The following is a 21,475-nucleotide window of genomic DNA, read 5'->3' as shown; positions in this document are numbered from 1 at the left end:
TGAGTGGTTATAAACAGAAGTCCTTGAAGGATCGGAATATTAATTGATATGCCTGGGTTGGATGTGGTTGGCTGGGATGATTTGCCGGTTGTTGATGGGAGTAACTATGTAGGTAATTTGTGAACCAACAGTGTTAAGCCAGAATTTCTGTTTTGAAGATTTTAAGGCTTCTAATTGCTGCCCCTCAACTATTTGCGTGTTTCCACTGCCTTTTTTTTGGTTCCTTCATCTCTTTTTGGTGGCCAGAATGGACCTCAGTCCCCCTGCAATTATGTCCCCTTTTTACGCTCTATAAGATATATGGTATTGGGTTACCTCTAAGCCATCCAGCCCCAGCAGTGCTTCTCGGGCTCCCCATTTTGGCCCTTGGGGATATTGTATCACCCTACGCAGGTTTTAGGGAATCGTTTGGTGGCATCTATACTTTAGTTTTGGATTCATCACGGTGCAAGCAGTTTTAGCGCATTGGCGGCCCACTGTGCCTTTTTGATAGCTATTGGGGTGCCAATAGCTATTTATTAAGTCCTGCTCTCTGCCATTTTGTGTTTAAGGGCTTTCCTTTGCCTAGGTGATCATCTTTAAGGTAGGCTTCAAATGGCCATTCTGACCATGTTGGCTATTTGTAGCAGCATCCATACTTGTTCTAAATGGTTTAGACCAGTATATGTCCCTGGACTATGCCTCTCACTTTCTGTGGGGGTGGCTAATGCTCAGTAACAGTCATTCTGACCGAACAGTGTGGTTGGTCATCTAGTCCTCTGCCACCAACCCCTTTTTGTGATTGGCTCGTTGGTTGGCCTGGTTTCAGTCCCCCTTTGCAGGGGTATTTAGGTTCTGTGCTGCCCCTCTCTCTTGGTTTCCTGTACTGCAATGAAGAGGAAGCAGGTCTGCCGACATGCTGGAGGAGATTTTTGCTGCGATTCTTGTCCTTTTTGCTTTTTTGTAACGCTTACATGGCAATTTTGGGCATGTCCCAGTTTGGGTTTTCGTGCCTCTGGAGCCCCATTTCTTGCCCCCTCAAGGCACTTGATGTCTTCCCACAATGGCTGAGTTGAGTAGAACTGTTTCTGGGAGGTTTGACCACTGCCAGCATCTTCTGATTGGCTGTGGTTTGCAGCAGAAATCTAGAAGATGGCAGAAGCTTAAACTACCCACCAGATATTCTGCTTGGGATATCCGAGGATGTCCGCCATTGCATCAGTCCTGTGATTGTTTGCTGATGTGCTTCTGCCTTCCTTTTTTCACCATGCTACTGGGAGCCGTTTCCTCATGCTTCTGCTTCTTTCTGAAGTCTTCCTCGCTGGACTTTTCACACCTGGTTGGAAGATAATGTCCTAGAAAAGAGCCATTGTTTCTTTCCTGGGTTGCTTGGGACTTTGTTGACCCAGAGTTCAGTCCTAGAGAACCCAATCCTGAAACTGCACCGGTGGAAAAGCCATTTAGTGGGGTCAAACATACCTCCATTAAAGCTGGTTGCCCAGCAACATTCTACCAAGGAAACACTGAACCTACTTGGAATTCTTCTAAATTTTACTCTGGGGTACTTGCCTGCCCCTGACTTTCTTCCTGGATCCCCTTGGGGACTAAGTTAGATATTTTTTGTATTTAACTTGTGTGATTTATTTTTGTTGTTTTTGTTTTTTTGTTGTTGTTTTTTGTAGACTCCATATGAATGTCTTCCATTGGACTGTACGTAGTAAGTAACTCATGGTGGCAACAGTAAAGACAGACGCAAGTGATCACAGTTCATGGGTGTTTATTAAACTGTATGCAGGTTGGAAAAATGCCTAATCTAAAACTAAATCTAAGATGGGAGCAAGTATCGACCATCAAATGGAAAAAAAGGCAATCCTAGTGCTATTGTGTCAAATAAAAAGGGTCTTCGGGGGCGCTGTTGAGCTCTCTTGCTCGGTGGCCTGACAGCTGAATATCCGTCTGAATCAGCGGTTCCCTGCATCATCCAGAGCCGAGACCGTGGGCATTGTGCTGCTTACCGACTGAACAACATTTTGGTCGCTTTCGGGGCGAAAATTGGAGCTCCGGTGCCGCTCCGCTCCCGCGCTGGGTGCCGGGCGACTGAGGCCTCCTGGGCCGCGTATTCCAGCTGCGGCCCGACCCCCCCCCCCCTGTTTCCTGCGCGGGTCTGCCCCCTGGCGCTGACTGATTACTTGCTCCTTCGCCTACCTGTGCGGTGTGCTGCCGCTTGGAGCGGTGGGCCTCTGGGCGGCATTTACTTCCCCGGACCCGCTCCCCCTGCTGCGGGGCCTACCTGTGTTTGCGGCTCCCTTCTCCGGCCTGCCATCGGTGGAGCAACCTCGACGGCGACATCACTCCTGCAGCTGACGGATTGACTACACACCGGGCCGGATTCCCCTGGCGTCTCCCCCGCGGTGGCGGTTGGGGTGGCCCTGCTGCCTTTGGGGGGCCGCTCTGACTGCCTCCTACATCCTCTGCTGGACGCTGACACTTGCAGGTGAGGAGTTGGGGGCCTAGATTGCTACGCACTGACCTATACAGCGGTCGGTCCTGTGTTGAACGGGAGGTTGAGGCCCCCCTAACCCCTACCGATCCCTGAGAGCCCGGGACCCCAGTACCAACATCCTACAAAGGCTGCCCTGCCGGGTCTCGGCGTGCCCTCAAATATGTCCGGCAAAGCACGCGGGGCCAACGAAGCGGGGGCAATGGACAAATATGCCAAAACACTTGCTAGACAGGAACAGTCGGGAGCAGCCCTGTCTCAAGACGATCCAGACGCACCCTCATGTCCCCCTCAGCCGGACCTCACAACATTAATGGAAAATATGGCAAATAACTTTTCGTCATTCCATGAAAAATTGGATGATATCAATGCTAGTGTGGCGAAGTGCAACGACTTAGATTCTAGATCCCGCAGGAACAATATTCGCATTGTGGGGGTCCCGGAGACGGCCCTCAAAGGCAAAATGGAACTAGCCGTTGAAAATCTCTTGAGACCTTTTGGGCAATCCTCAACTCTCTCCATTCTTCACAATTGAACGCGCACACCGAGCGTTGGCCCCCGCCCTAGGCCGGGCGATTTCCCACGGCCAAATATTGCCAAGGTCCACAGCTTCAGGGATAGGGATCACATATTGCGCTTGGCCCGGGAGAGGGGTGAACTGAAACTGGAGTCTCAGACCATCCGAATCTTCCCCGACTTTTCTGTTAATGTTCAAATGGAGCGCAGGCAGTTCAACGGTGTGAAAAAGCTCCTCAGAAAACGGAAAGTGGAATACGCCATGCTGTTCCCTGCAAGGCTAAAGCTCACCCACTGCAATAAGCTATACTTCTTCACTGTCCCTGAGGAGGCGGTGAAATTCATTGAAGCCCATATTCCCCCCCCAGGCCAGGTGGACGAGCCATTGGCCGATGGCTGAGGAGGCCCGTCATGACCCCTGTATGTGGGCTTCCCTCTATCACCGGCACACTTGACATTTTCTTGCTGAACTCATGGATCCTATTTCTTGTATATCCATTGCTATTAGTACCTTGTTGAAATATCTCCTGTAAACTTAACATGTGATACCGCTGTACGATCTACGGTGTCTTTGCACCGATCACTCATTTAAGTCGGGTTCACGGCAGCAGCGACCCGCGCTGCAGTTGCAATGCAGAGGTTGGCGTTTTATTATTACTTGTTCCGCCCCAGTTGGGCATACAAGCGAGTGTTGCCCTGTTGGGCTTGGCATGCTCGCATTAGATCTTCGGGTGGGTTTCAGAGCATGCTGTGTCGGGAGGGGCAGTGAGGGAGGGTGGGGTACAGTTGTGGGATGTTATAACAAAAATGGCAAGGTAGTAGTGGCTCTGGGCGCGAGGCAACGTGCCATTGCATTCATAGCCAACGCATGTTCAACAAACAATGCCACCCGTTGCTGGGATGTCCCCTGAAAACCACAAAATGTCTGTCAGGCTAATGTCTTGGAATATCAGAGGGCTTAGCAACTTCACGAAGGCCCGCAGGATAACTGCGTACGCCCAAAAGCATGGGGTCAAGATACTCCTCTTGCAAGAAACCCACGCCCTTGCACACCTTTTGTCCTCTCTCGCTACGGCATGGGGCCCCAACAAATATTACACGGTTTACTCCTCCCAATCCAGGGGTGTCCTCACATTAATTCATAAGTCCGTGGAATTTTCCCTCCGCACTAGTCATAGATCAAGAGGGGAGATATGTGATCCTCCACTGTCTGCTCGCTAATACAGAATGCCTTCTGGTTAACACATATGCCGCGAAACATAGATGCACCTGAGTTCTTTGATGACATCAATGTCCTGCTCCAAAGATATGTTGGGGTCCCGATCATCTGGGGGGGGGGCATGAATCTATTACCAGACTCAGAGTTGGACAGATCAGGCGTTGCTCCCAGAATACTGTCCAGAGCCGCTCGCCGGCTCCACGGCCACATGGTCTCTGAGGGTCTGGTCGACGCCTGGAGAGCGCTCCACCTGCTGACTAAAGAGTTTACATTCTACTCTTCGGTGCATGACATTCCAGAATTGATCTCTTCCTTCTGTCAGCTGGGCTCATTGGGAACACTCTCGACATGCAGATACTGCCGCGCACGCTTTCCGATCACTCCCCGGTCACACTTGACATAACCCTGCAGCTTACCCTACCCTGCCACTCCAATTGGCGCTTTAAGTCAGAGGCACTACAGGATATAGTCTTCAGGGCCGACATCCTTGCAGACATCACCTCGTTTTTTGATAACAACAAACGCCACGACACAACAGATGGGGTTTGCTGGGAGGCATTCAAGGTTTTCATTAGGGGTATGTGCATCTCCAGGGAAGCTGGGGTCCTGAAGGATATTAGGAACTCCTTAAAACGCTCTGAGACCAAGCTCAAGGAACTGGAGCGCGAGTACGCTTCCGCCCCTTCCCCTCCCAAGTTGGCACAGATACGAACGGAACTGGACACATTTGAGGCCCTCGCCCTCAGCGAGATAAGATACTACGACCGACCCATTGCGGCTCGGAAGTATGGCGAAGGAGAAAGGCCAGGTCGAACTCTAGCCCGACTGGCCCGGATCGAGGGGGGCAAAGCCCGGATTGATAGCATTATCGACAAGAACGGAGTGCGGCAGTGGTCCGACCAACCCATTCTTAAGACCTTTGCAGATTTCTATGCAGCCCCCTACTCTTGGCAACTCGAGCACAGCCCACAGGATCTGGATCTCCTCCTTGATCGCATCCCCATGTCCCTTATATCTCAGGCCACCAAAGAACAATTAGACACACCCTTCACTCTTGATGAAATCGCTGCGGTCATCTCGGCCCTCCCTTAGGGGAAAGCTCACGGTCCAGACGGCCTTACCGCCGAATTTAATCAGGAATATGTCGCCCTACTGGCCCCGCGATTGCACAAGGTGTGGAAAGAGTCGCTACGCCTTGCTATCCTCCCCCTGTCCCTGCGTGAGGCTGTCATCACCGTGCTCCCCAAACCAGGTAAGCCTCTCGATGAATGCAGATCCTATAGACCTCTGTCCCTCATGAACACCGGGACAAAAATTTTCGCCAATATCATAGCAAATAGGTTTCTCCCCATCATGAAATACCTGATCCAACCGGACCAAAGTGGTTTGGTCCCCGCCCGCTCCACTGCCTTAAACATTCGGCGACTGTTAATGTCATCTCTAGGATTGACCCCAAGGCCAACGCGGTTGCTGTGACACTAGGTGTTCGACATGGTTTCATGGCAATACCTGTGGGCGGTGCTTGTGAAGATGGGGATCGGCCCACTCATGTTGTCCTACATTAAACTGCTATATACCAACCCCGTGGCCAAGGTCCTGGTTAACTCTCATCTGTCAGCGTCCTTCACCCTCCACAGAGGGACACGTCAGGGATGCCCATTCTCCCCCCTACTGTTTGCGATGGCTATCGAGCCCATGGCGGATAGTGAACGGGACAATCATATTCGCATAGGGATACGCCTACGGGATACCCCCGAAATTATATCACTATACGCGGACGATGTACTTCTGTACATCAGGGACCCCTCGGTCCATCTAGACCCAATCATCCGTGAAATAATTAAAATTGGTACATTCTCGGGCTTCACCATAAATTACACCAAATCAGAAATCTTCCCCCTCACGCCCACAACCCCCCAACCGACATGCGAATACCCGCTCAAGTGGTCCCCCGGGGGTATCATGTACCTGGGGGTCCAGGTATCCCTCTCAAAATCCTCTTTGCTGGCTGATAACTATGTGGCTGCCGCGCAATATGCTGAAGCCAGGATGAAGAGATGGTGTAACCTGCCTCTCTCACTATCAGGGAGACTATCGCTAATCAAAATGGTCATAGTTCCAAAACTCCTATACATATTTGCTAATGTTCCACTCTGGCCCGGAAAACAATACTTTGCGGACCTGCATGCGGGGTGTTCCCGCTTTCTATGGCACTTTGGTGCCGTGCGTAGGAAGTGGCAACATATGACATTACCTTATGACAAAGGGGGCTTCAATGCACCGGACCTAACCTAGTATTGGATAGCCGCACAAGCTCAGCACGCTACACACTGGTACCGATACCAGGACCCTCCCCCGCACGTTAAGCTTGAGATCCTCGCGACTGAGGAGGTGAATGTCATGTCCCTGATCCTCTTCCATTCATATCACTCGGATGCCTCGGCCGACCCAGTGGCCACCACTATCAGGGCGTGGAAACAGGGTCTACTAGCCGCTCTGAAGCTCCTCTGTACTACAAATGGCTACCCTTGTGGTCATTTCCGGGCCTTGCCCCCACGCATGATAAGCTCCTTATGCGTCACTGGCTGGACCTGGGATATCACTCACTATCCGACTTGTTCCCCGAGGGGAAATTCATCACCCCACAGACATGGAGGCCAGGGCACTCTAAGTCCTCTCTTGAGTTGCTGCAATACTTTAGACTTAGAGCGGCAGTCCAAGACTTGTGGCCCTCATATTCAGACGAACCCCCCCCCCCCCCCCCCCGAGTCCCCCGAGATCTCCTACACCGCCAACTCCGCTGGTGGCGGGGGCATAGTGTCTACCCTGTATAAAATGCTGATGGCACAAGCTGTAGAACCTCCCCATACGATCCGGGGCGCATGGAGCCGGGAGCTGGGATTGGACATCACTGATGGTATGTGGGCAAAAATGTGCATACACACAGGCAAGTTCTCCCTCAACACTAGATTCAGATGTGTGCAATACAAGTTACTTAATCGCCTGTATTATACCCCTCATGCGGTTGGGAGGTTTGCACGTGATCACCCCACCAATGCCGGAGGTGCAGGTCCACTGATGCAGACCACGCCCACATGTTCTGGTCCTGCGGGGCACTGGCCCCATTCTGGGAGGCTGTACTTGGGGCCCTCTCAGAGATGGTGGGTTTCCGGATCGACCCTGACCCCCTTGCTCTATTGTTTGGGATGTGGGAGTGGACTGAGGCAAGGCGTGTCGCTAAATTCCTGAATGTGGGGGCGATAGTGGCTAAGAAATGCATTCTGCAGTGCTGGAAGCGGCGGTCCCCCCTTCACTGGAGATGTGGTTAAAGGCTCTTACCTGGACACAGATGTGTGAAGAGGACTATATTAACACGCTGCCTGTGAAGGCTCGCCCCAAAAATGTGTGGACAGAGTTTTGCAGCTATCTGAACAGCCGGGCGGACCTAGAGCTTCTGTCTTCTCCCCCATCACCTGAGCAGCCGACTGGGCAGGCTGAGCTGTGAACTGTAAATGGACTTGCCGTATCTACTCTGCTCCTATGAATGTACGCGGTCTGCTGTAGAGACTTTGCATTGTTATCTATGCTTTAAATATGTAACATGAGCTGTTGTTGTAATGTTTAATGCGCCAGTCACTGCTTCTTGTCAATAAAGAAAAGTTTAAAAAATAAAATAAAGAGGGCCTATACTAAGAAACCTATTGCCAAACCTTACAGCTAATACATAAAGAGTGTGGGATAGTTTTCAAGAAAAGTGTTCACAAATAATATGTGAGGATACGCTAGCTTGGGTCTTCCTTAGCCACGTTTTGAGTAATGGGTAAGGTAGGATCTTGGAGCACAGTACACTCTCGAGCTTTCCCAGCACAAGATGACAGTTCAGCTTGCAGCTGACAGGGTCGTCGATGGCCAAGTCTTGTTTCTCTTGAAAGTCTCTTGCCTTCGAGGGGCTGATGTTATCAACAAACAAAACAAAAGTTCCTTCAACAAACAAATGCAGTTCAGTTTCCAATGTTTGCTGGGTGTTGGGTTCACCCCTGGATCCCCCTCTTCCAGGCACTGAGCCCCCTTTACTTTTGTCCTCCCTCCTCTGGGTTCGGTTCACTATGGCTTTTCCTCCTTTCATTAATCTTAATGTCCTTTTAAACAGTTCCAGTGGACATCCCTCAACCGGGTTCACCTTTGTCAACACACTGTTTATTTGGACTTTAGACTTTGCCCCTTCTTTATTGTCATCCCTCAGTCAGGTTCACTGTTGCCACTTTGTTAGCATCCCTTTTCCGGGTTCACTTTTGCCAGGTTCACTTTCACTTTGCTTTCAATGATTGTGGGATTCACTTCCCTTACTTTTTCTACAGTTCTTAGGTCAAAGTTTTTCAACTGTACAGGGATTTTGCTTGACCTGCTGTCTGACCACTTTGACCTATCTTGGTGGCTCTCCTACGACCTTCTGGTATCTGTGGTTTCACTGAGGGGGATCGACCAGAGTCTCTTGGGTTAGCACTCATGTGGTGCCAGTTCCCTCTGCAGCTGGTCTCCCTTTAACACTTTAACATTTCTTTGAACTTGGTACAACCTGCCATTTTGCAACTTTAATTCACCACAGCCTGGCTCTTATCGGTTCTCCCCTCGACTCACCGGCTGTGATGAACCGCTTGGCTTTCCTCGTAACTGGAGTCAAGGTCAGTACCACTGTAGCAGAAGTCCCCCCCCCCCCCTCACTCCGACTTATCAGCGTCACCACACTCCATGTACTGTCGACATCTGTTGCAGCACACTTGGGCTATTGTCCTTACGCTTCCCTCTGCAGAGGTTTTGTGGGACTGTGTCAAAAAGGGCAAGGTCGTGTCTCTCCTTGACAGCCTCTCGATATTCGCTGCCTTTCTCCTCCTATTGAACTGCCGGCCCTGGATAGCGGTCTCGTTGTGCGGTCTGCCTTGCTTGTACTGTGCTGTATTGCTCCACCTTTTATCCCTGGGGGAAGTGTGTGTGTGTGTGTGTGTGTGTGTGTGTGTGTGTGTGTGTGTGTGTGTGTGTGTGTGTGTGTGTGTGTGTGTGTTTTTTAAAGGTTCCACATATAAAAAACAGAGGTTAGGAGAGTCCTTGTACAGACTTTACTATTTTTTATAATATGTTGGTATTGTTTTAATACTGTATATTAATCCCCATACTATGTATATGATCTGATAGTTTTATATCTGTTACTTTATTATAGGATTTGTTTTTCAGTGTATTGGAGTAGTGTATTTTCTAGAATTAAGTGCGTAGAATAATTACACCTCTATATCGACCTACTACCCCTAACTGAGAGTTAAGCCTTGTTGCTTTGACCACATTACCTACACCAAGAGAGGTTTGGCTTCCCTTTCTTGTCAGGTGCGCTAGCCTTCCCCCTAGGGTTAGTGGTTGTAGCATCTCCAATAAAGGGTGATACAAAAACTGCCGTAACAAGAGATATGGAGGTTTTATATTGGAGCGATTATAGTGGAAGGTTTGTAAGGCTGTGTAATGACCCGGATGTTGCCTTTGTTATGATTGGGGCTAGTTTTGTGTGGGTGAGTTTGTGTCCAGATGTTTGTGTAGTGCTTCCTTTGTTTTGGCAGCAATGTTGCCTTAGAGGTTTCAGTCCCCAAGGAAGACATTTTTGGGCATATGTGAAGGATAAAGTAGTGAACAGGCAAGTGAAGTTGTCGTTGAAGGATGTGTTGGGCTTATTTGACGATGAGTGGTGATATCAGCGCCATGTGAGTTGCATGTGTGTTGTAGTACTGTCTCTATACTAATTCGTTCTCATTCAGATCAATAAGATTGGAATTAGATTGGAATTCCAAGAGCTGTTTAAAGTGTCCTTGGCAGGAAACCCTGATCCTTGACTAAAAGACACAATTGCTAGTATCGGTCATAGTCTACTGAAAACTTTGCACCTATCTGGAATGCAGACTGTGCGATAGGGCAGTTGAAGTTGCTGATGACAATGGTTCCTGTTTCTCTTGACTAACCATACAATGTCCATTGTTGTTAAAGGTGACGTTCGCAATGATATCTACATCACCTTGGTCCAGGGAGAGTTTGACAAAGGGAAGAAGAAGACGCCAAAAAATGTAGAGGTCACCATGTCTGTCTATGACGAAGAAGGTGGAATTCAAGAGGTACAGCCTTTCCATGGGAGAGGGTGAGGGCCAGTTTTTCCCTCCACACACCGTCTTTGTACGTCTATGAAATGTTTGCTTCAGCACTGCAAATGTAAAATGTCACTCTTAGAGCTATGAGTTTGATTTGTAAACTAGTCATTGTAATGCGGGGGGTGGGAGGGAGAATGGTTGTAGGATTGCCACTTCAAGTGTATGTGTATATCCAAGGAAAGAACTTTAGTTGCAGGTACATTAAGGGGTTTTGTTGGGTTAGGTTCTCACCTTAAAGGAATGGTTTGGTCAAAAAATGTTATTGTCCCGACGGGTCGGCCATGTGTTTTTAAGCCTAAGTCGCTCGGTTTTAGAAAAATTTCCTATTGACCTTACCAGAGTTTTCGTCCATTAAACGCACGTGAAAATAGGCATCAGGGAGCTGCCATTTTGTGATAATCCTATCACTTGCCCCATCGCTCTGGCTGACCTGCTTTTGTGGCACTAAATCATATCCCCTGCCTCTGAGCCTGTCATCAGCAGACGTGTACCGCCCATTTCACAACGCCAAAGCACGTCTCGTGTCAACAATCGCTGCGCTTCAGCTAATGACGTGTCGCCATGGAAATGGAAGGACGCCTCTTTCCTCAATAAGTATAAACAGACCGTTTCACAACACACAGCAGCAGATTTTCGATTCCATTCCTCTCATTGTATTTCTTTGAGTATTCTGTGACTCGTTTCTGTGCTCTGGTCAGCTACCTTCGTTGCTTGTAGCCCGTGTGAACACCTGTACCATCGCTATAAATTATTTTAGTTTGTTTACCACACAATGGCTACAATAATGCCCTACATGTACGATCCCGAGTATACCGAGGAGGAACTACTGGAAAGGGAAACCTGCGAAAACGATGGGGCTTTGGACGGCAGTTGGCAGGATGAATCAACGGATGAAGACCCTGGACCTAGTCGCATGAACGGTGTTTCCACCTGGTGCACATGCAATCGGTGCAAGCTAATGCCAACTGAGGACAAGAACTGCTCCTGCTGTGAAAACTCGGGATGCGTGGCCTACATTTCGGAAGGCGATCCACGGCCGCAATGCATCACCGAGCTGCCAGACTTCAGGGCAGCCTGCCTCACGCGGTCCGTGTTGAGGATAATGATGGTTCTTATGCACGAACTTCGCACAACTGTTCGTCCTCGTAATCCGAGTAACGAGTAAGTATACTCTGCTTGTGATGCCACTACTATTTCATGGTCGTCTTCTATATCCAAAATTACATCTACATATCATTGTAATGCATGAAAGTCGTTACAAGAATTGTCATTGACAACAAACGTTTATTAAACTTATCTTGGTAATTTAAAAACAGTTTGTTTCATTCTTTTTCACAGGTGGTACAGACTGGTGGCCTATAGTTCCTTTACACGGTGGCTTTACGGGAGGCTTGGACACCGCGTTCGAAGAGTAATACCCGTCTGTGCCATTCGTGCCATAAAACAAACTTTCCCCAGTGACAGCGGTCAGTGCAGGGGATTTTCCCTAGCTGTGCTGTAACCTGACCTGTACAATGTGTAAAGTCTTGTATTTTTGTGCCATCAAAATAAGATACAAAATAAAACACCACATATATTTTAACAGCGGTTGTTTCGATTTTTTAAATGAATCAAGTATGTCTCCAATCAGCAGTCTTCCTGTGCCTTGTCTGCACGCCCACCGGCCGATCCATCCACCCCCCCCCCCCCCCCATCAAAGGCAGTTTGCACCCGGGGATGAGCGCTGCCATGGTGTGCTGTCAGGGGCGATAACGGCCAAGGTGCCAAACACCATGTACACTTCAAAAGGTATCCCATGCCCAGGGGCCATCGCTCACATGGCCTCCTCAGACCCCATGTCTCCAGGCAGGCCAAGCCTGATGCAGGCCGCCCCCCTGCACCCCACATAATACCACGACATACACACGTCATTCATTCACAAACACACCCCCGTTTCTAATACTTTATAAACCACTTGATATGTCTCATGAGAACATCTTTGTGCTTTGCAAGTCAACTCCTGAAAGTGCTACCTGAGAACCACTGAGATCTATGCTAATCTGCTCGTCGTCGTGCTATCCGTGAACTTCTGTGACCGCTTCGAGCAAACTCGTCAGTGTGCTACCTGTGGCCAACTACCTGTTCTCCTGCAACATACTGCTCAGCTTGCTGAATCCAACTGTTTGTTGGTAAAGGTAAGGCCATGTATCCTAGTCATATTTCGTTGATTTTTAAATTTCTATCTATTTGCGAGTAGAGTACTCAATAGTGCTATGTTCATTGGTCCCATTGCTATTGACTTGAGTTTCAATTTTTATGCTATCAATAGATCTATTTATTTTCATCTGTGTCAATTGTCATCGAATTGCATCCTTCGGGGGTCCAGTCTATAATGTAAGCATGTTTCCTTCTCGTGCAAGACAGAACATCCAAGGGACGAGTCACATGCTCAGAGTTTAGTCAGATCATTTATAAATTTCTGCAACTTATGCAAATACTAAGCCGCACATGATGAACTGGTATAGTTCCGACAACCAAAACAAACTTTGCATTGAACATTGTATGGTTCATTTACTTTTGTATCACATTTTTATTCATCAAGATTGTATAATAATGTCGATATTTACTTTTCAGAATTTTCAACAATGCCTGCCTGTTCAATTAGCGGTTGCCCTTCGAAGACCCATGCTAAATCTGAAGGCACTACAGTGCATATATTCCCGAAAACTGTTGATCGAATAAGAGAATGGGACAGACATTGCGGATATCCACTGGTTGAGCTGGAAAGTAGAGTCCAACAAGTCTTAGAGGACAAGAGGGGTGATCGGTACCGCATCTGCAACCGGCACTTTTCCTTGAACATGTACGCCACATCTTGGGTAACAAAGAAGAATAAACTGCGAACGACACGAAAAATAATCGCAAACGCTATTCCCACTCTATTCGTCCACATTCCGCCACTGGTGAGTCAAGTGTCCGGATTTAGCTTTAGGCCTTGCGGTAGTGTGTAGGTAGCCGAATGGATTAATTGATATTTTCAGTGTTGTGTCCCTTGTAATACTTTCGACATTGATATGAGTGTATAGCTTTTTGAATAATGACATTTATCAATATATTCTTTAGATTTCATAACCCACAAACGAAATCTATATATGGGCACAGGGAACTGTGCTATATTGAGCATTTTCAATGGCATTACTCTCAAGTATTCTGTCTCCTTACATGGCAATTTTAAATATTGGCATTTCATTGTCAAACAATAATTTACCTTTACAACTGCTTGACTATCCCTTGAATCTGAAGCAAGAACATTCTAAATCCGTGACGTGCTCGCAGTTATCAACCACTTCTAGCATGTAACGGGTAATCCTACTTGGCTATTCCGCTAAAGACTTGTTTTATGCATGTCAAGTAATAGTTTTTATGTATCGTGTAATTATTTTACTGAATGTTTGGTTAAAGCTTTCCAATTGATATACACCTTAGTTATCGTCCACTGGCGTTTGTTTTCAGTTATAATTAGTGTTATCCATACTAATGCAAGTATTGTCTTTCAGGGAGATGCTGAAGCGTCCACCACATTGACAACATCCCTAGATGTTCTTCAGCAGCAGGAGGTATGGAGACTGACAGGCCATCGAACTAGATCATCAGAGCTGGAACACTTGTCGTTTGATTGTTCTACACAATGTTTCATTCGTGGTTAGCCATTGATATGTACCTGTGCAGTCGACCCCAAGTGTGTTATGTTTTCAATATTGTAATCCTTACTAATGCAAGTACTATGAATCAGGCAGTTGATGGAGCGTCAACCCCTGCACTTGATGCAGAGCCTGACATTCAAGTAATTCCAGGGGAAGTGGAAGCAGGACCTTGCATATACGAATCGGCACAACAGCTTTCGGAAGTGCGCACTACATTTACAACATCCCTAGATATTCTTCAGCAGCGCGAGATATGGATACTGACAGCTCCATCAAGCGTGATCATATAACGTGATTCCATTTGCTATACTTTCTTCCCTATTAACGCAAGTACTGTGTTTCAGGGAGACGACGGAGCTTCCACTACAATCACAACATCCCATTTAGATGATGCAGATGTAAATAAATCGGAGAAATAAGTCGATTAAATCGGTTCATATTTAGCTATCCATTGATTCTTTTAGACAATGCATCATTTGTGGTTATCTCTTTATATGTACCTGTGCCGTCGACCCCCAAGTGTGTGTTATGCTTACAATATTGAACACCATACTAACGCAAGTACTGTGTTTCAGGGAATTGCTGATGCCTCCTCTCCAATACAATCATTCATGGCAGTCCATGCGGAGCCAGAGGTATGGATACTGACAGTTCCATCGAACTAGATCATCAGAGCTCGAATACTTTTCGTTTGATTGTTCTACACAATGTTTAATTTGTGTTTAGATAGTGAGATGTACCTGTGTGTTCGTCCACATGTGTGTTTTATGTTTTCAATATGAGATGTACCTGTGTGTTCGTCCACATGTGTGTTTTATGTTTTCAATATTGTACATAGTAATGAAAGTACTATGTTTCAGGGAGTCGATGGAGCGTCATTCCGTGCTGTCTATGCGGATACAGAAAATATAGTCGTTGCAGCGCAAGAGGAAGGGAAGACATGCAGAAACGAATTGGAGCAACAGCGTGCAGATGTTGAAGTTCGAGTCAAGAAAGTTGCAAAGGAAAGAAACACAAATAAGGTTAGTTACAAACAGTTCATAATTTTAGAAATTGGTTTGTGCTGGGGACTATATTAAGTTTTTTTTTTTTTCCTGTCAATTGTACTATACTTTATCATGTGTTTAAACTGAACACCCCTTTTCCAATCTGTCCTCTAGTTACCCGTGGGTGTACGAACTATACATACACAGACAGTGACGCGAATGAGAGATGTTGCTTGCCAGACCATTTACAATATGGAGGAACTATTAATTCAGACGCGGCGTGTTGACTCGAGATGCTTATGTCCAATGGCCAGAACATGAAATGAATGCGTCCAGAGAATCCAGTAAAGTTTTATTGGACCATTGCTACAGTGTGACCGCACCACCACAAGAAGATAATACTGAATGTATTGAAGATAGCTCTGAAGTAGTCGCAGATCAATTCACACAACCTACACCCGCCAAAAAATTGCTACCCAAAAAGCTGTTGACATTGTTGTGTTCTCCCATCAATGTTGAAGTAACAGATGTTGAAATGACAGAGAATGAACCAGCAGCAGCATTCACGACGCATCAGAACTTAATATCAGTGATATTTCTTTCAATTGTGATATGTCCTCAACGATACAGTCCGAAACAACTTTGACGCCAGATGACAGTCTAATGAAAGAGGGCAAATACATAGTATTCGACAGTTGTTTGATGGTTATTATAAGTATGCTGAAATGTGGGCATTCATTTGGAGAGGAAGTATGTGGGAAGCCATTGATTCATGTGACTCGTCAAAAACAAGGCAGTAATGTCAAAATACATGCCGCCTGTAGATTAAATCATACGTTCTCATGGTCTGCACAACCGATGCTGGGGAAACTGCCATCAGGCAATCTGTGTACAGCTGCCTCACTTTTTAGTGGGTCCAGTTTTAGAAAGTTAGTCTTTCTTTCAGTTTGTGGGACTCCATTTCATTTCTAAAACGCAGTACTACAAATTCCAACATGATTATCTATTTCTGGCCATTAGTGATGCTTGGAAAATTGAACAATTGTCTCTAGCAAATACATTCGAAGGCAAACGATTCAGGCTAGCTGGCGATGGACAGTGCGACAGCCCTGGATTTTCTGCCAAGTACTGCACCTACCACTTTCAGGACATGGATAGTAAAAAAATTGTGAGTTCGGTGGTCGTGCAAGTGTCTCAATGTACATCCTCAGTGGCCATGGAGAAACTAGGATTCATAAAATCATTGGAATGTCTATAATCGAGGGGAATGGACATCGACCTCATAGCCATGGACAGACACGTCTCAATTGCAAAGACAATGAGAGAGCAGTTCCCACATATTAAATATCAATTTGACGTATGGCATCTTGCTAAATCAATCAATAAGAAAATCTCGGCTGCAGGGAAAAAAAAGGTTTGGAAAGTATTTCACAGTGGTCCCAGTCTATCAGCAACCATCTTTGGTGGAGCTCCAAATCTTGTGAAGGGTCAGTGTAAATCCTACTTGAAAAATGGCAGTCACTGATGCACCACTGTACCAACGTTCACCGCTGGACAGAAAAGCAACATTTACACCAATGTGAACATGGCCCTTTGTCCACAGAGAAGGAACGGAAGAAGTGGTTGATTCCATCTTCACCGACACACAAAGCCATTGAGAAGATTGTTTTCGATACAACTCTATCAAGAGATTTGAGGGGACTGACAGAATTCTGTCTCACAGGAGGTTTGGAGGTGTTCCACTATGTGCCTAAAGTACAGGCCAAAGCGATTGCATTTCGGCATACAGGGCATGAAACATAGGACTCTACTAGCGGTCTTGGCCCATAACGAGAATGTGTGCCGTGAACAATCTAGGACTACGGGAAATGTAGGGATGCCTCGCTACACTACGGCCTTTGCAAAAAGAAGTAAGAAATGGGTGGTGAAACCAGTATATGAGGAAATGGAGTTTGACTTTGTTAAAGGCCTTATTGTTACTGTACTAGAGAAGCACAGATATGGAATTTTGAGCGTTTCTGTGCACAGCACTGATGCATTGCCACGAAACATTGCCACTGTGCCATGTCCGCCCAAAGCAGAGCTTGTTGAGAAGTACAAATCCCGGTTTAAATGCTTGTAATCTGATTGTCTTTTTGAAAATAATGTTATTGTACAGTGTGCATACAAAGTATGCTAACCCTAACCCCTCCCTTCACCATCCTGGGTGGCGAACATCATGGGTGTCATCTTTGACTTCTCTCTCTATTCACCTCATATCGCTGACCTTGTGAATATGTGTATGTATATATTTTTGTTGCTGTAACTAAGTTTCGCAATCTCATGTAAATGCTGCGCACTGTTAACCGAGGGAAGGCTTGCGTATTGCAAATAATAAAACAAACAAACAATAAATCTCACTTTCAACTCAACTCCTCGGGTACTTTATACTTTCCCTGACCTTCCCCCAAAAAATCAATGGGCCTCATTACAAATCAGGCGGTCCGGAAATAACGGTGGCGGTAAACCCGCTGCACCCGTTGTTTCCGGACCGCCTGATCCCGACTCCTGCAGGCGGGAGGTGATGTTCCCGCCAGGTTTGACCTGGCGGGTTTAACACTGCCCGCCTGCAGGCGGACGAGGAAACACCGGCAGCATTACGAGATGCTGCCGGTGTTTCCATGATCCCCATTCCCATTGAGTCCCATAGGACTCAATGGGATTGGGGATTAACACCATTCCGCCTCCGTGATTCCCGGAAAACCGGGGTTGTAATGCCCCGGTAATTCCGGGAATCACGGAGGCGGAATGGTAATACGAGTCCGGCAGTAACCAGGCAGTTTTACCACCTCGGTTACCGCCGGACTCGTAATGAGGCCCAATGTCTCCATAGTTATGGTTCTCTAGGGCTGCAAAGCTCGCAGACAATGAGGAAAAAATTGGGGGCCTTAGAACGTGCCAAGCGAGGCGTTGCAAATGGGAGAGGAGCCAGTTCGCATTTGCACATTGAGGCCTAGTACATAGATGGAGTCGAAAATTCAAGTTCTCACAGATGGCTTTACACGGGATGTTGCAAAGTAAGAATGTATTCTCATGCAGAGTGAAGGTCAGCAGCTTTGATTTTTTTGCTCGCGGGCTGAAGAGGCATACGATTCGCACTTGCAGTATAAGGTTCTATTGTTTTTTGACCTTGAGACCGGGACCATGCCGAAAGGACTTCATTTGAAGGAGGGGTGCAGTAACGTAAGAGACGATAAGGCTGAAAATTCTGAAGCTAGACCGAATTTCATGTTAGTTCAGTATATGAAAAATCGCTGGCACGAACACAGTGGGATTTACGGACTGCATTACGAAGAGACACAATGGAAATGGCAAATATAATGTAAGTAACTCTTTAGACGCTTTTATACCGGAATGAAGAATTAATGAATGAAGAGCAAGTAAAACGTTTGTGGGATCATCTTTCTACCGGGCACATGGGCATGCATGTCCCCATTCCACACGCATGTAGACAGTCGTTTCTCAGTGGTTCAACGCTAATAAATCATTACATTGTGTGTTTACCTCGATTTTATTTAGTTAGTTTTCGCATTGCTTTTAGAGCCGAACATACTCCATTGCACTATCCTCGCAAGCAAATAGTTTCAGCTCGGCCGTAATAAATAAAATGAATAATAGTAATAAAGTTCGGATGGTGAGACTAATTTCAATTTTTATGTTTTCTAAACAGGTAAATCCTATCGTACTGTTACTGCCACCTATTCCAGACCCCGGCCGATGGATTTTTTAATCTCCAGCTGCAGCTTCTTGTAAACAACTGCACAACGTTGACCATTTTATGGGAGGATCGCCCAGGGCCCATATGCCCTTACGCAGTACTAGCGGCTAGAAGCAACATATCAACCTTTACGGTGGCCTAGTGCGTAGTTGAGGGAACAGCCTTGCGGTTCACCGTGCGTCCAAAGTGCTTCTTTTCACGAAAACCAACACCCTGTGTACCATAACGGAACAGCGCGTGACTCACGATAAACTTTTGGGGATCGAGAGAAAAGAAAAAAAATTCCATTCCAATTTAATATGCCAATTGCTGAATATTCTCTAAACATTTAATGTCAAATAAATGTACTTTACCAAATGTACCGTATTGCTGTTTGATTTTAAAGTACAGTTTCCTATTCCGATTTGTGGCGCTCTGTGTTGTGAGTTGATCTGTGTTAGTTTCCGGGTTCTTTGTGAAGTCGCGTAGAAGACGACTGGGCGCGTTTGCCTACGCAGCACAGTAACATCACAGAGAGAGGCGGGGAAAATGAATGTTTTGATAATGTCAGGCTCAGGGGCGGGGGATATGATTTAGTGCCGCAAAAGCAGGTCAGCCAGGGCGATGCGGCAAGTGATGGGATTATCACAAAATGGCAGCTCCCTGATGCCTGTTTTCGCATGCGTTTAATGGACGAAAACTCGGGTAAGGTCCATAGGACATTTTTCTAAAATTGAGCGACTTAGGCTTAAAAACACATGTCCGACCCGTCGGGACAATAACATTTTTTGACCGAACCATTCCTTTAAATTCAGCTAAAGCCACCTTAGCCATGCCCCCCCCTTGTTGTGCAGCCTATGACCACAATGATGACATCACTAATTACATCATATATAACACCACAGATGGCATCAGACCGAACATCATTTATGGCTTAGCTAATAACAGCTTTGACTAATTAAATAGTTTAGGCCGTGGCCTTTGCCATGATCAAGGCTGTGGACACTGTACATGGCCAAAGGCCATGGCTGGTGGCTGGTTTGTGTTGTACGATATACAGTGGGCTCAGCCGAAAGCCATAGTCACTAGCCATAGCCAAAGGCCATGGCTAGTGGCCCCTTAATGTGTTACGATATACAGCGGGCACGGCTGAAGTCTGGGACCACTGCCTATGGCCGAAGGCTTGTGGCTGCTGAGTGTTTTAAATTATACAGCGGCCACGGATGAACGCCATGGCTTAGGGGTCTGTTAGTGTTTGAAAATATACAGTGAGTACGGCTGAAAGCCGTGGACACTAGCCATGTCTGAAGGCCTACTGCCCCTTAATGGGTTATACTATACAGGGGGGGTGGCCGAAGGGCGTGGCCATGGCTAGCGGCTGGTTAATTTTGTAAAATATACAGTGGGCACAGCTGAAGGCCGTGGCCACTGGCCATGGATGAAGGCCATAGCCAGTGGCCCCTTAATGTGGTCAAATATAGAGTGGGCCTTGCCGAAGGCTATGGCTAGTGTCTGGTTACGATTGTCACATCATGTGTATGTATATACATTACTGGGGCTTGTGAATATGCTTAGTTGCATGCTTTGTATTGTCTGCCATCTAGTGGTTGGCTCAGAGTATAACATTTGTCTTTTCAAAGTTGAAAAATAGGGTGTCGAAAGGGGCATTGCTGTCACACTATCCCTATCCTATGCATACAAGTACCCAAGAGCCCCCAACCGTTGATGTCTTCAGATTGTTTATTTTCCGCCATCATTAGGCATCACAGTTTGCTCTGGAGAGATTTTGAAGCCATCACATACCGAAGAAGAGTCAGCCAAAAGAACCTCTCGACTTGACTGCAATACGACCAAGTGTCATGGCAAGCCAGGAGGAGAGGACATGTTTGAACGTAGATTTATTTAAATTAAAAAGAAAATGCCTCCCTGCCCCTAAAAGGGAGTTCCCTTCCTAACCAGGTTAAACTAAGGTGCTCGTCTTTAGTCAAAAATAAAACAAAATTCAAACCTATCCACTAAACTGCCACTCCCACTTAGCAAAAGCGTAAAAGGAAATAGCTTGAGTGCCCTGCACTTTCTCAAAGGTATCTCTGGCTGTCCCAGGAACCCCTCCTGGGACTGAAAGCAATGGCTTGAAGTAAATAACAGTTCTCGTCAAAGAAAACAGTTCTTGTCAGTCTATCAAATGATACCCAAAGTACTCTAAAGTTCGAACACAAAGTCTAAAGTTCCTGGAAAGACTAAACATCCAAGCTTTTCTAGTTGGAGGGAAGTTTCCCTGATCCCTTTCCACCAACTTGGTTGATCTCTCACCACTTCGACCAATTGTCGGGTGCCTCCGTGCTCCCTTGATATCTGCTTTTCTCTCTGCTTATTGTGACCCTGAGGCTCCTTTGGGTTCCCCTGACCCAAATCTTTAGGGTTCCTGTGACCCCTCTTTCTCTTTACATTTTCTTGGGGCCCCAGGACCCTTCTCAGGTTTTATGCTGCTTGGGTTTCTTGGGCTACCATAACCCTTTTCCTTGTCTCATGTTCTCTCTTCTCTTGGCTCTCTGTGACCGTTGGATGGGGATAAGGTAGTCCTTCCCTCTTTCCTGCTGGCTGTCTCTTCGTTTTTCCTGCCTTTTGCCTGGGGAATCCGCGTACCTTCTGTGCTTGCTCCAGTGAGGGTCCA

At 46.8% G+C, this 21,475-nt stretch overlaps 1 protein-coding gene across 1 annotated transcript in view; it reads left to right on the top strand.

Moving 5' to 3' along the window:
• Window positions 1-21,475, top strand: part of DOCK5 (dedicator of cytokinesis 5) — a 1,209,967-nt gene that overhangs the window by 461,963 nt on the left and 726,529 nt on the right. The window contains exon 14 of the mRNA XM_069617597.1: window positions 10,239-10,363. Within this exon, the coding sequence (XP_069473698.1) occupies window positions 10,239-10,363 (125 nt within the window). The remainder of the gene's footprint in view (window positions 1-10,238; window positions 10,364-21,475) is intronic.

This window comes from Ambystoma mexicanum, chromosome 10 (genome assembly GCF_040938575.1).
Source record: "Ambystoma mexicanum isolate Mex_15411 chromosome 10, UKY_AmexF1_1, whole genome shotgun sequence".
In the NCBI taxonomy this organism is placed as follows: Eukaryota; Metazoa; Chordata; class Amphibia; order Caudata; family Ambystomatidae; genus Ambystoma; species Ambystoma mexicanum.
Note: the sequence above shows the minus strand (reverse complement) of the source record. Positions and strands in the feature narration are given on the sequence as shown.